The sequence below is a fragment of the Astatotilapia calliptera genome, chromosome 12 (genome assembly GCF_900246225.1).
Source record: "Astatotilapia calliptera chromosome 12, fAstCal1.2, whole genome shotgun sequence".
Taxonomy (NCBI): domain Eukaryota; kingdom Metazoa; phylum Chordata; class Actinopteri; order Cichliformes; family Cichlidae; genus Astatotilapia; species Astatotilapia calliptera.
The window spans coordinates 37,609,264-37,624,100 of record NC_039313.1 but is presented as its reverse complement, the minus strand read 5'-3'; the positions used below and the strand labels follow the sequence as shown (position 1 = coordinate 37,624,100).

General features: G+C 45.1%; 1 protein-coding gene across 4 annotated transcripts; it reads left to right on the top strand.

The window, feature by feature from the left end:
- The first annotated feature begins 181 nt into the window (after nt 1-181).
- On the top strand, nt 182-7,684 carry LOC113033033 (transmembrane protein 106B-like). Of its 4 annotated transcripts, none has more exons than XM_026186299.1 (8): nt 182-452; nt 2,916-3,110; nt 3,408-3,471; nt 3,537-3,690; nt 3,778-3,918; nt 5,786-5,829; nt 6,183-6,236; nt 6,754-7,684. In XM_026186299.1, exons 1-8 carry the CDS (start codon nt 431-433, stop codon nt 6,872-6,874), a joined length of 795 nt encoding a protein of 264 aa, XP_026042084.1. In that variant the 5' UTR covers nt 182-430; the 3' UTR covers nt 6,875-7,684. The 4 variants fall into 4 exon arrangements, with proteins under 4 accessions (XP_026042084.1, XP_026042085.1, XP_026042083.1 ...); XM_026186300.1 differs by lacking the exon at nt 182-452 and adding an exon at nt 1,212-1,744; XM_026186298.1 differs by lacking the exon at nt 182-452 and adding an exon at nt 1,804-2,293.
- The last annotated feature ends 7,153 nt before the right edge of the window (nt 7,685-14,837 follow it).

Genomic DNA, 14,837 nt, shown 5'->3' with positions numbered 1-14,837 from the left:
AGCAACAAACATGCTAGATGAATGTCATCATATATCTTTCACAGTGTCAAAGATGGGACTGTTGAGCGTCTTTGAGCAAGTATCTTGTAACACTGTAGCTCCTTTTTAAACAGGAAGTGACCTCTGACAGAGGCGGGTTTAGGCTGAGGAGGAGAGAAAAAGAGTAACTGAGGAGAGTTTGGATCTCACGTCCATCAGAGGTGGAGGAGGAACAGTGCTGCTGGTAGCATCAAATACTACTCTGGGATTATTCTGATTATGATTTTTTAATTCTGTTGAAATAAGATCTTGACTTTCACGGCCTCATAAAAGTGGGAAAATTCTCTATGGACAGCCAAACCCTTACAGCCGCCTTTCAGTAGGAACATCGCTTATTTAACCAGGGGAGGCAGAAGCAGCAGGAGCAACCACAGCAGTGCTCACTGAAAGCATGTACTCAGCATTGTCATCAGGTAAGGCTAGATGCTGGAGAAGAGCATGTCCTGCAGTGTGAGTAGTGCCACATACGTGTTAAACAAAGCTGTTCATGAATCATTGAGTTAAAGTCTGACTGTGATGATCCTACCCGACAGTCAAAGATGCACAAAGCTGAGGCTTTATTCGAATACCACAACAGGGCTGAGCTTTCCCAATTTTAGCAATAATCCTCTTCTTTAGACATAAATCTTTTTTATGCAGCCACATGATGCCCACAATGTTCTGAACACTGGGAGATTTTGTTCTCACGCTGCCACGTTTCACTGATAAACACAACAAGTCATTTCAAATAAACTAATTGTTCATTAGACACTAAAACGGACTCCGCGTGGGCACACCCACTCCGGCCTGAGTGGTAAATGGTAAGTGGACTGCACTTTTATCTACGCTTAAGCAGCTTCTTTCACACCACAACACGCACTGTGATGGAGACGCTGGAGGCAGCTACGGGTTCAGGAGCCTGGAGGAGTCACAGATCAGACCACTGACCAAGCCCACCACCTGAGACACAGCTGCCCCTAAGTGTGGGTTCCACCCTAACCCACTGTGGGCAAGCGTGGGCCAGTAAACGCGTGTGTGAAGAAAACGAAGCCACAGAACATGTTTTCATCACATTGAAAAACTTTACTGCTGAAGAACTCAACTGAATCAGACCATGTGCTGTTTACTGACAGTCAAAGATTTCTAACAGGGTCTGTTTGCGTGGGTGAACGATTTACACATTACGTAACAAATCAAAGATTCACAGCTGAGAGGAGACAGAGGAAAAGCAACCCTGTGGCGACCCAGTCTGAATAAGGGAGCAACCCCATAGAAAGTGCATTTCCTGTGCTTAACGCCAGATTTATACCAGGAAACCAGCTGAAATGAGCCAAAGCCAGAATCGCACTGACACATTTATTATGGCCCAGTGATCACAGTCAGTTTGACCAACAGCGTCCAGTGACGAAGACAAAGGTGAACAGTAGTGACTGACGTCAGACTGACGAAGAGCACTTCCTCTCACAGACTCGGCTCCGAATGAAAACACGGGAAGTGACCTGTCGGTGACATTCCGCTCCGGACTGCGGTCACACGGGGTCCCAGCTTCTGGGATAAAAAAGAACCGTAAGAGGACGATAACAGGCCACGTAACGAGTGCAGCCAGCTGCTACAGGAAGTGTTTACGTCAGCGGCGTGATCGACCATTAGCCAACCGAGGCTCAGGTGCAGCAGGAATGCGCATACAGACACGGGCTGCTTCATAACAGAGACCCACGGCGGCCAGGTACGTCCCGAGCCCGGTGCTGTCGCGGGCAGGAGGGGTAGAAGCTGGGAAAGGCGGCTGCTGTTTGTGTGCTCCGCTTGTGTAACGTAGCAGCGGCCCCGGAGCTGGAGGCGTCTCGTTCACACTCGTCCCGGGTGTTCAAATATTAAGAAGGGACGTTTTCACGCAGCGCTTACAGACATCAGAGACACGCGTTCAAACCTGTCACAGCAACGTTTAAACACGTCTGTGTCACTGAGCACACAGCGCTGTGATACTTGATTCACTGAGCTTTGAGCGAAAAACTACTACTGACGGGCGCAGTCACACATCCACGTGACCCACTCCGTTTCACGTGACCCACTCTGATTCACGTGATCCACTCTCACATCTTTTTCCAGGCCTCGAGCCTCCGGGCCTGGCACATCCAGATCACTGGTCCCATCTTCCACAGCATGAGTAGTTTTTCCTTATGATTCAGAAAATGATTTGAAACTGTGGAATTTCACATGCACAGTCCAGCTACTACAGGACTGTCACAGATGACGGCTGTTTTTCCCATCGCTCCTGGTTTGTTCTGGAAAATCTGCCAGCTGCACCCAACGCACCCACTACATCAGGGGTGTCTAACTCCAGGCCTCGAGGGCCGGTGTCCTGCAGGGTTTAGATCTCACCCTGGGTCAACACACCTGAATCACATGATGAGTTCATTCCCAGGCCTCTGGAGAACTTCAAGACATGTTGAGGAGGTCATTTATCCATTTAAATCAGCTGTGATGGATCAAGGACACATCTAAAACCTGCAGGACACCGGCCCTCGAGGCCTGGAGTTGGACACCTGTGCACTACATGAACAAAAGAGAAATCTAAATCCCATCAGTGCACAGATCTCCTGTGGATGTAGGCGTCCTCACATCCGTCTGTCTCTTCATGTAATCCCAGACACACTCGATGTTGAGGTCAGGGCTCTGTGGGGGCCGGACCGTCACTTCAGTGCTCGTTCTTTGTGTTTGGGCTCGTTGTCCTGCTGTAGTGTACGTTTGGGGCCAATAAACAGTCATTTATGTTTCTGAAAGCATTCTTTGTTTACAGCATGTTTACACACCTGCCTAAAACTTTTGCACAGTACTGTGTGTGTGTGTGTGTGGTAGTTTTTTTTTTGCTTGTGTTTTGTAATCTTTTGTTTCTTTAGGTATGGGAGCTGCTCCAAGCCAGTGTGAGGGTGTCACCGAGGACTGTGTCCAGCCCAGCGGGGCGGGACAGGAAGATTCCAACCAGCCTATCGGTGAGAAGGACAGCACTAAGAGGACCAGCTGGAGCAGGAGATGCAGCTCAGCAGACACTGTTCACTGTCCCACCTGTCAGGGCACCGGGCGTATACCCAGAGGTAGTGAACACACACACACACACATGCATGTCTGGTTTGATATCCTCGTGGCCATCAACAATGAATGCCTGACCCTGACCCTAAACCTAAGCTCAACCCAACTGTAACCCTGACACTGAAACCACATGTTGAGTGTGAAAAACTGTCACAGGGTGAGAAGCCCCCCAGTGGGGTCAGCGGTGTGCCACAGGGCTGACACAGACATGAGCGGTCACGGTTTGCTTTGATAACCCAGCAACGTTACGTCTGCCCCACTTTCTTCTCTAATCTAAGAACCTTGTTCCAACTGTGTTGCAGGTCAGGAAAGCAAGCTGGTTGCTGTCATTGCCTGTACTGACCAGAGGCTGAGGCCCAGACACACGTAAGAGAGCTGCTGATGCTTGTTGTGTTATGCATTTGTGTTTCTCATGTTTTGTCCTCACTCAGGAAGCTGTATGTGGCCTCGTCTGTCGGGCTGTGCCTCCTGGTCAGCGTCCTGGTGTTGTTCTTCCTGTTTCCGCGCTCCGTGATTCTGTCTCCAGTAGCTGTCAGTTCATCCTCTGTTTACTTCACTCACGACGGCGTGCAGATTAACATCACGGTGAGCAGAGAGGGACGGCTGTGATGAACGGAGCAGTCAGGCTGTGCAGGGACGGACGGGATGATGGCTCTTTGCTTTCTTTTGCAGAACGTGTTGAACATCACTAATAACAACTTTGCAGCGGTGCAGGCCTACAACCTGACAGTACAGGCACTCAACTTTGGCACGGTGCTGGGAACGGTGTCCATTAAGAACGTCGTGTCTGTCAGACCTCTGTCCATGAAAACGGTGAGATGTGATGCAGTCACCACAGCTGAGAGGAAGGAGCACACACCTGTCCTTCTGTGTAGAAGTGCAGCGAGGCAGGATAAGAAGAGAAAAGCAGATAAATAAGAGCGAGTTTGTCGTGTTTCCTTCTCCTGCTGATGATTTCTGCTGTGGCATTAGCTCAGCAGCTTTTAGATTTGAATGAAGTGTTCAAATTGGTTTTATGTATTGCTGATTGTTGTTCCATTGATACTGCTGTGTGAGGAGGTCTAAGCTTTTTCCAGTTTGTTTTCCTGGTGATAGTCGGGGCCACAGCCAGGACTGTTTTCATCTGTTTGGAGTTTATGTTTAGTTCTTCCAGATCACCATGTAAACAGACGGAGGGGCATAGCGGGATGTTGTGGTCGAGGGTTTGGGATGTTTTGGTAGTTTTTTTTTTTCTTTTCTTTCCATGGGGCGATCGTGGCTCAAGAGTTAGGGAGTTCATCTTGTAATTGGAAGGTTGCCGGTTCGAGCCCCGGCTCGGACAGTCTCGGTCGTTGTGTCCTTGGGCAAGACACTTCACCCGTTGCCTACTGGTGGTGGTCAGAGGGCCCGGTGGTCCGGCAGCCTCGCCTCTGTCAGTGCCACAGTGGCTGTGGCTACAACTGGTGGTGTGCCATCACCAGTGTGTGAATGGGTGAATGACTGGATGTGTAAAGCGCTTTATAAATACAGGCCATTTACCATTTCCAGAAGTTGTGTATTGGTGGTCAGACCAGGATGTGTTAACGTGCTCATCAGTGATGTGTGCAGATGTCTGAGTCAGTCGGTCCCGTGGTGTGCGTCCTGTGCTGTGTGCGGACTGTAGTATTTTAAATTGTTGGTGCTGTTAGTGCAGATTGGACTGTCTGTGTGGATGTTGAAGTCGTTTTGCTGTTTGTTGATTGGAGTGTGCGGTGCATTGTCATTAGAGGGTTTTCGTGTATTCAGTGTTTTTGGTGACTTTGTAGTTTCAGTGACGCTGTCTTGCAGCGATGTTGTGCCAGCTGAGTGTTGTTGATACTTTGCTTTGGTGGAGTGTTTGAGTTGGAGAAACTGTTTCCTGTCAATGAGCTGTTGAAATGATCGTGATCAAACATGTGACAGAGGTGTGCGACAGAGGTGTGCGACAGAGGTGTGCGACGTGTTTTCCATTTGCAGTGAAGTCGGGGTAAGTCCATATGGGTGTTTGAGTTTTAGGTGCAAACATAGTGTTTTCTTCCTCGTGTAGCACCTCTGTGAATTTGTTGAGATTGAGGTGTTTGTTACAACTGCTGCTTTTGGTTTATCGTAGTGTTTTGATCCATCGGATAAACGACGGCCATGTTTCTCCAGTGTTTTCAGGACAAATGTCCAGGTTAGGTGGTCAGAGGCTTTTTCTGCATCCAGTGAGAGCTTAGTTGTTATGGTTACTGTGGTGAGACAGATGTATGAGGCTGAAAAGTCTACGTGTATTATTTGAAGGATGTTTGGCTTTAATGAATCCTGCTGAATGACAGATAACCGATTGGATGCAGGCTGTTGGAGCACTGCTGATGTCTTTGTCTGTAACTGCAGCAGCGAGCTGGCTCTGTTTGACCTGAGCTGTATTCATGTGACGTGTTTGTAACATTCGGAGAGAGCTCCATCTAACCAGAACAGATTTTCACATATCCCAGTCACTGATGAGGGCTTTATTTGGTTTGTTCACGAAACAAAAATGAACATTGAAACATTTCACTTGTCCAGAGCGGTGTTTCCTCACTGATGGATCTGATTTCTGTTATTTTTGTGCTTTTTAATTTAAGGAAGATTACTGTTGTTGAGACTTTGTTCAACAAGTATCACAGTAAGTGAGGAATGACTCTGCATCTCTCTTTCTTCGCAGTACTCCTTCATGATACCCATCCAGCTGACAGACCCTGGTTTGAGGTGAGCCTAAGTGGGACGAATTTATGGTCAGAGCGGTTACTGGGGGGTCAGAGGTCACTGAATCATATCTATTCTAATGCATTTGCTGTCTAACAGCAGATGTGTGACACGAAGCATCCAAGTCTGAGTCTTTCTCTGTAGACTTAAATCTGTATTCGTCAGTCCGCTGTTTGAAGGTTACATTCTGCACAGGTGATGTAGAAAGTGGTGAATGTTGTTCAAAGGTTGGTTTGCACTGTGAAATGATCCAGCTCTGCTGTGTCACGCTCTCATTTAGCAGCTGGTGCACAGTTTGTTTCTGTTCTGTGTCTAAAACATTTCATTCTCCTGCCTCTGCTGTCTTCCCTCTGCAGTAACTACTGTAAGAAAGAGTCGCTGCCTGTCCATATTCTGTATGTGAACCTACAGTAAGTATGACATCCTCCTGCTTTTGTTTCAGCAGGCTCGTAGTCTTCTTCAGTTTGTGCAGAAAATACAATAAAGAAGTTTTAAAGTTAGATGTTAACAAGCTTATATTATCAGTGTGGTGTAGTAGGTCTTTGCTCTTGGCTGTTTTAATTGGTTCTACATTATTTGAAATCTGAACATTTTAAGCATGAAGAGATTCACAGAAGCTGTTCGATCCGATCACAGCTGAGGTATGAACATGTCCCGACTGTAGCCAGCAGTGATTACCTGCATATACAAGGCTGTATGTGGCAACAGCAGCCAGATCAGATGGTCCTGAAGGAGCAGTGAGTCTGCTTTGGTCTTCATGAATGTTTGCTGGTACTTGTACGTGACAACGAAATGTGTAGGCCATCCTTCTTCTCCGCTCCCAGCAGGGAGTCGGTGAGGGAGAAGTGTCTTCAAACTCGGGCTGACGCACAGCTGTGAAGGTCTGCAGTTTCCAGCTTGTTGATTTTCACGGTGATCTCTGTGCAGGATATCTCTGACAGTCTTCTGCCTGGCCCGCTATGAGCAGCTGTCCCTGGAGACGTACGAGTACATCGACTGTGGAGCAAACAACACCGTACCACACAGCGTACAAGCCGCGTCGACCTGATGGAGGCACAGATAACAAATGCTGTGCGCGTGTCTGTGAACTGGAGTAATGTGCTTTGTAATATTTAGAGCAGGATGTTGAATGACTGTAAAATCAGTGTGAAGGTTAGCAGCTGCTTTGGTTTTGAATTAAACTGACTGTGCCTGGAGAGGAAGGTGAAACGGTGTGATGTGCTGCAAGTCACGTGGTAACCATGTGACCCTGATCACTGTAGTCAGTCCATTAAAAGGACCCAGCACCTACAGGGTGGTCCAGCATGTGCTGCCCCCTCTGTAAGCTGCAATCCTATAAATCCTTAGACGGCCTGATGATCTTCAAATGAAGCTCAGTATTTGTCTTTTTGAGAGCGTATTCACCAAACTTACTGCCAAAGACATGAGCAAGTATTCTCCACTTGATCGTCTCTGTTTGAAAGTTTGTTCAGTAATTGTACCTTCATCATTTTGGTCTTCCTCTCCTTAGCCAAGTTCTTTTTACACACCAACACATCTGCTCTTCAGGGTTTTTGGGTTTTTCTGTATATTTTCTGCCTTCTCTTTATTTCTTGTGTTTGTTATACTGAAGTGGAAGTGTGAGGCTTTGGAGCTATTTCTAAAGAGATCTTTAAGAAACTTTATGCAGCAAAATACCTTTGCAGGTCACAGCCTGTTAAAATGAACTGGCTTAACATTTAACACATGTAAGTGCAGTTCTCCAGTGAGGCCATGTTCTGGTTTTTGGTGCATTGATGAAATGACGCAGTTTCCTGTAAAGCTTCCTGACAGACGCTTCCTCTCCACAAGTCCAATAAAGCTATGTGAGCCTGTTTGAGTCCTGTGTTTGGTGAATGAATGCAGGGGGGAAACAAAGCCAACTGCAACAATGCATGAAACACAGCATCGTGGCTTTAAAACCGTCAAATCAGCTCCTGCTAGTTGAAGTTTGTTAGTCAGCCCAGTGTTTCCAGTCCTGTGTTAAACAGGCAGCTGCACTGCTGTGAGAGATGGGCAGAGGCTGCAGACGTTCTGGACTAAAGTGTCCGTACGGATACTCGTGTTAACCAAAGTGAGAAAGTACAGGCTCTGAAAAGTACTCAAAGTAACTCCTTGAATGTTTAATGAACCTTGTGCTATATTAATGTAATATTAAAATAATATTAGTAGATGGAATAAAAGCTTTATTTCAGTTTAAGTGTTAATTCTACTTGTCCTCAGCTTGAATCAGTCAGATGGAGCATGAGCAGAATCTAAAGAAGGACTCATTCAGATCTGTTTTCTGCTGCGTGCACTGTAGAGGGTGACTTTGCCTCTAAACAGGGAAATGAGCACAGTCAGGGTTTAGCAAGTGGGGGAACATTAAAGTCAGATGTTGTGACTGATTGTGAATCACAACTCAGTCGTCTCTATCGAGAGCTTCAGTGATCAGCTGATCCAGGGTGCTGCTGCTCACGGCTCTTTGTGGATGTAAAGAATTGAATTCAACAAGATGCCAGCTGATGTTTTATGAATTGTCTGGCTGATTTCTGTCCTCTACACTGACAGTATACTCTTTATACTGTCTTATATTAGACACTATACAGCTGGTATGAAGGTGAACGAATCTCAGCATCATCAGCTAAAGATCCAGAGCATTGTCATTCCCAACATGTAACATACTGACGGTTTGTCACAGTGTCGGGATGAGAACCTGCGGTGATGATCATATTAATCTCTGCTACACTTGATGTAACGTAACTCTGACCGTGAGCACAGCAGCCGCTGAGCAACAGTCCAGCACACTGTTTAACTCCACCACAGTGCAGCAAACTAACCTGTTTATCATGCAGCCTCTAAACAACACTGAGACAAACTGCAAACAAACAGTTGTTGTGTTTGCTGATGGTTGTTGAACTGATAGAAGTCACTTAAAAAATACTGATCCTTTTATGTTCACTGCTGGCCAGGCAGATGCTGAAGTACTGCAACTGCAGTCATTCTGGTGCTGTGCAGAAAAAGAAATAAAAACAGTGGCCCACTTTAATCCCAGACTATTTCACACGGTTTTGCCTCTTTCATCTCATTTTGCGACATCCTCTGGTGATTAATACACGAACAGGACTGCCTTTCACGTGTTGCTGTTGAGGCTCAAATCAGGTTGATGTTTGAAGGTGTGATGAAATAACTCCCCTTAAAATCAAAAGTATGTCTGCTTTGTAAATGTAAGGAGTGGAAAGTACAGATATTTCTCCGATAACGTAGGGAGTAAAAGTAAAACATTGTCAGGAAAAAAATACTCGAGTAAAGTACAGATACCTGAAATTTCTACTTACAGTTTTTTCTGAATGCTTAAACCCTAACTGTGATTCCTGTAGCACAATCTCTAAAACTATTCAGACTTATAGCAAAACCACTCACTGAGTCTGCAAAACTAAAAGCACAAAAACTGCTTTGCACTCAGTTTGCAATTTTGTAACACACACTTTGCAAAACTGTAGGCACAATTCACTGCACAACACTCAATTACCAAATTTCCAACACACTCCTAGCAAAAGTATACACATGTATGGCTATCATTAACACTAATTTGCCAACTGTCTGGCACACTTTCACATGTGAAAACCTTTTTAGATAATTAGTTCACTTTGCAATCAGCCTAAGCACTATAATACAGGTAAGCTGTCTATGTGGAGTACAATGGAGGGAGCAGAAAGAGTGAGAAGTAGAGGAGGCCGAGGAAGAGGACGTGGAGGTGAAGAAGTAGGATGAAGAGGACGACAAGGACAAGGAGGAGCAAGAGGAAGACGAGGAGGGGGGAGAGGAAGATGAGGAGGGGGGAGAGGAAGGGTAGGAAGAGTAAGAAATAGAATTGCTGATGACATCAGAGCTACAATAGTGGACCATGTCATCAACCGTGGAATGACCCTGAGGGTAGCTGGCCAACGGGTCCAGCCTAACTCAAGCCGCTACACTGTAGCAAGTACCATAAGGACATCTTGAAATGAGAATCGGTTAGTACAGTCACTTCGCACAAAGATTTGTAGCACTGCCATATGCCAATGAGAAACACACCAATACCACTGATGTAAAAATACTGAAATTGTTACTTTACAGAATTGCTAGATGACCAGATGCTGGGGCAGAGGAAGCATGTTCACTGCAGACCAAGTAACCCATATAGTCATTATGGTGATTGCAAATAATCCTATACTTGGAAATAAACACTTGTGTTTGTTTTGATGTGTTTGAATAAACAGCAGTACTTGAAGTTTGGATCCCTCCATGCTTATGGATCTATGACAGAAGTATGAGCTCAAACTGACATAGCCTACCTTGTGCACAGAGAAAGCAAAAGCCAGATGTGTTTTGTATTCATACCATCAGTGTGCAGTTGGCGCATTGTGTGCTTAGTAGATGATGGCTTGTGTGTACTGTTTGATACGGAAACACCATTTTTACGAAGGTGTGAGGAGTTAATCTAGCTGTGTTTGCTTTTGAAAGAGAACTACAATGTTTTGATGATTGGGTGACAGGTTTTCTTATTTGTGTGAAGAGTTTTGCAAAATTAGCCAATAGTTACAAAAAATGTGCTTAAGCAATCAGAAAAAACTGTAAGAACATTCAGACTAGAAAGCAGGTCTGTCTTCACCTCTCTGCCTTCTACTCTACTCAGATGGTTTTCATAGCACTGTTCTACAGTATATCACCATATCAAGTGTACAGCGTACTGCAGGGTGCTAATGCTGCTTTTGCAGCCAAAGTGGTAGTTTCTGTGAAACATACCATGATTACTTATATTGAAGTACAGTGTTGTACAGTGGATGATACAGTATATACAGTAAAGTAGTGTAAGAAAATAAGCAAAGCGATGACAGTATGTGGTTGTATTTCACCCCCATCACCTCTGTGGACTCATTCCGCTTCCTGGGTACCACCATCACCCAGGACCTGAAGTGGGAGCCCACCATCACCTCCGTCATCAAGAAAGCCCAGCAGAGGATGTACTTCCTGAGGCAGCTGAAGAAATTCAACCTGCCAACACGGACGATGATGCAGTTCTACACTGCAATCATCGAGTCCATCCTCACCTCCTCCATCACCGTGTGGTACGCTGGAGCCACTATCAGGGACAAACAGAGACTGCAGCGTGTTGTGCGCTCTGCTGAGAAGGTGATTGGCTGCAGACTCCCATCTCTGCAGGACCTGTACACCTCCAGGACACTGGGGCGTGCAGCTCGGATCTCAGCTGACCCTTCTCACCCTGGACACAGTCTGTTTGACCTGCTCCCCTCAGGCAGGAGGCTCCGGTCCATTCGCACCAGAACCTCTCGCCATAAGAACAGTTTCTTCCCCTCTGCTGTCGGACACATGAACAATAACCACATGACTGTTGGCACCACTAACACATGACCCTACGCTGTGTTCACTGCATCATTCCATGTTTAGCACTGATCACCACCTGCACTCATGTATATATCATGTATATATCTATCTACTTAGCACTTTTAATTCTTATTCTTATTTTATATTTTTATGACAGTATGTTTGCACTGAAGCACCGCAGCAATTTCCTAATGTTGTAAACCTGCTCAACATTTGGCAATAAACCCTTTCTGATTCTGATTCTGATTCTGATTGTATTTCTCTAGAATGACTCGAAGACCTTCTGAGGGAGGACGCCAACGCCTGTTCACACAACAGCAGGAACTCGCCGTCGTGGACCTAGTGAGGGCAGACAATGCCATCCGTCTCCACCAGCTACGAAAGCAAATACTTGCAGACAGGCGAGTGTTCAACAACATAAACCATGTGAGCATCACCACCATCACACGCATCTTGGGAAAACTCAGCATCACCATGAAGCAGCTCTACAGAGTCCCATTCGAGAGGACCAGTGACGGGGTCAAAGGACTTCGAGCTGAATATGTACGGGTACGTGTAACTGTCCTTTACATGTACAATACAGTATTGGTGAAGTCCAGCAGCAGCTGAATATGTACCATATCAGTACCACATGGATCCATCCTGAGAGCTCCACAGGTACCTGTGTGATGGGTGAGGGTCCTGTATGTGTAGCACTGTAGTGCAGTGATATGTTCTCTTTGTTTTACAGAGAATCTTGGCCATGGATGGAGCTGCACAGCCTCATTTTCATTGATGAAGCTGGATTCGACCTGTGCAAAACAAGATGACGGGGTCGTAATGTAATTGGCCAAAGGGCAATTGTGCACGTCCCAGGGCAGCGCGGGGGAAATATCACATTGTGTGCCGCCATAAGCCTTCGAGGGCTTCTGCACCATCATGCAATACTAGGTCCATACAATAGCCAACACATACTCACATTTCTAGATGCTCTCCATGATATAGTTGTACAGAACAGAGCAGATCAGCCCAGGTTTGTGGTGATATGGGATCATGTCAGTTTCCATCGGGCTGCTCTGGTCCAGGCCTGGTTCTCCAACCACAGCCAATTTGAAGTGGTATACTTGCCCCCTTACTCATCATTTTTAAACCCTATAGAGGATTTTTTTAGGCTTGGAGATGGCGTGTATATGACCGCCAACCACATGCCCGCATGCCTCTTCTGCAGGCAATGGAACAGGCCTGCGGCAACATTCAGGTGACAGCAATCCATGGATGGTTTTGACATGCAAGAGGATATTTTCCCCGGTGCCCAGCAGGAGAAGACACTGCTTGCGATGTCGATGAGGTCCTGTGGCCAGACCCCAACAGACGGCGGGATCCATGAGCCCACGTATGCACAGTTGTCATGATTTTTTGTGTGTACAGTATAGTGTTTTTTCTATTACTGTATTATGTTGTTTTTGCTTGATCTGAATTCATGGTGCTGCAGTGGACAATATTGAGTAGGCCTATTTGCTTTTTTGGTTGTTTGTGTCTCCTGAAAATATGCCTTCAGAATAATATACTTGATGCTAATTAATTAATATTTCCCTTTGATGTTGCAACTATGCGGTCACTTCTGTCTTTAAACAAAATAATATTTTCCAGTTACAGAAATCATAAAGTCCAAACTAAAGTGCTACTGTTGCTATATGCATTTTATATAAATCATGGATGATGGTCCTGACATGAAGGAAGAGAAAGTTACAGGTTGCATCCTTTGACTTTGTCTCCGTGCCTTTGGGCCATTTTCAGAAGGACAGATGTTTCTGTTCAATTCTTAAATCAATTTTTTCAAACACAAACACTATTTTAAAGCTTCTAGAGAGTAAAATATTAATGATAATTATAATAACAATAATAAAAACAAAAGCTCTCAGATCCATCAAACCAAGCAGCAGAAAGAACAATAACTGAAGAGAAAACTTTAACCTTGTAGACTTCATTATGTTCCAGCTGCTCTACAGACGCTGTGACCTCGAACTTAAGCAGGTCGTAAAGTATGTGCAGCTCAATAACTTCATAATCAGACCCTGTGGTATTTAGGCAGCAGAACAACTAAGAATAACAACTACAAATAATGTTTTTAGGTTTCTGTTGTACTGCAAGGTTCTGTACAGGAGAACCAAACCAAGAGCAAATATTACGTCTCATTTACACCTGAGCACGAAGAGCCATCAACATTTAGCAAATTGAATCATCTTTGTTTAGATGCAAGAAGAATCATATAGAAATGAAAAAGTAGAAATAGAAATCCAGAGCAAAGATATCCTCTAATTCAGCGTAGCACATGTGCAGCTGCTGCGATTCACGTAAGCATTCAGCTCGTCGCTGCTGCAGATTTTTCTCTCGCTGTTCTGGCTCACAGCGCTGCAAACACAAAAATAAATATCCCCAAAGCTGTGAAAGGGAGCTAATTAGTAAGAGTATTGTTACTCTCCGCAGGAGTAGTCCAGCAGTAGAAACCAGTCCAATAACAAGGTGTGTAACATCTAGCAGGGTGACAGAAAAACCCAGGGTAACTTCTAAGGACCTCAACGTCTCTCTCACATTGTGTTTTTTAAACATGCTTCCATTTGTCACTTCAGTCTTTACTCTGAAATACAGGAAGAGAAATCATGGCTGAAACAATTTCTCATGAAACCAGGGGTGTGGTCCAACAGTCAGTTTGGTGAGGAAGGTTCCTAACTGAGAGAAGTGACCCAGAAGTATCTGTGTAGCAGCCACAATGAATCCAGATCATGAGCTGATCCGTGACTGCCTTTGTACAACTTTTACAAAGTGACTGCAAACATTGTGGAAGGATTCATAGCGTTTGATTGCTTGTGTGAATGTATTAAACAGGAAACCAGGAGCTGCAGAAACCCAGTAATGCTGGGTTCTGCAGCTGCGTGTGCGTTTATTATTATGGCTCCAGGTTACATTTCAGGTCTTCTCAGCCCACACCGCCCCACTCGAACTCTGCGCTCCTCCAGTCAGATGCTGTCATTAGTTCCACGCTCCCAGTTCAAATCTAGAGGTGACAGCTTTCTCCATTGCTGTCGTCCCCCTTTCATGAAATCCTCTTCATCCTTGGAAGTCTTCAAATCCAATCTGAAGCCCCTCCTATTTTCCAAGGATCTCTCTGACACCTCTGTTATTGTGTTTCAGCTATTCTGCTCTTTTATCTCATTGGATGATGTTTGCATGTGTAGACACGTGTACGTGTAGTTTAAGTTCACATATGTGTGCTTGAGTGTGAATGTGTACATTTTTGTATATGGATGTGCATATTTGCATGTACACATATTTTTTTACAAACATATACGGATGTCTCAATGTTTCTATGATGTTTTCATCTTATCTATTTTAATTCTTTTCACCATATCATCCCTCTGTTCAGCACTTTGGCCGACACTTGATGTCTTTTAAATGTGCTATATAAATAAAGATGACTTATATTTGCATCCGTGTGTCAGAGTGTGTGTTCTTACCTTTAATTTAGGACACGCACACACAGAGCATAGAGTGAACAGGGACTATTATTGTCCCACAAGGAGCAACAGGACAATTGACCTACTGTATGCTAATGTGAGAGATGCATACAGAGCCACCCCCCTCCCCCC

Bases quoted from the DNA above. Each gene is read 5' to 3' on its own strand.
- LOC113033033 (XM_026186298.1), top strand. From the start codon at position 2,233: ATGCACAGTCCAGCTACTACAGGACTGTCACAGATGACGGCTGTTTTT. The intron at 2,294-2,915 runs GTTTGTTCTGGA...TTGTTTCTTTAG, and splicing joins TGTTTTTCCCATCGCTCCTG to GTATGGGAGCTGCTCCAAGC. The intron at 3,919-5,785 runs GTGAGATGTGAT...CTTTCTTCGCAG, and splicing joins GACCTCTGTCCATGAAAACG to TACTCCTTCATGATACCCAT.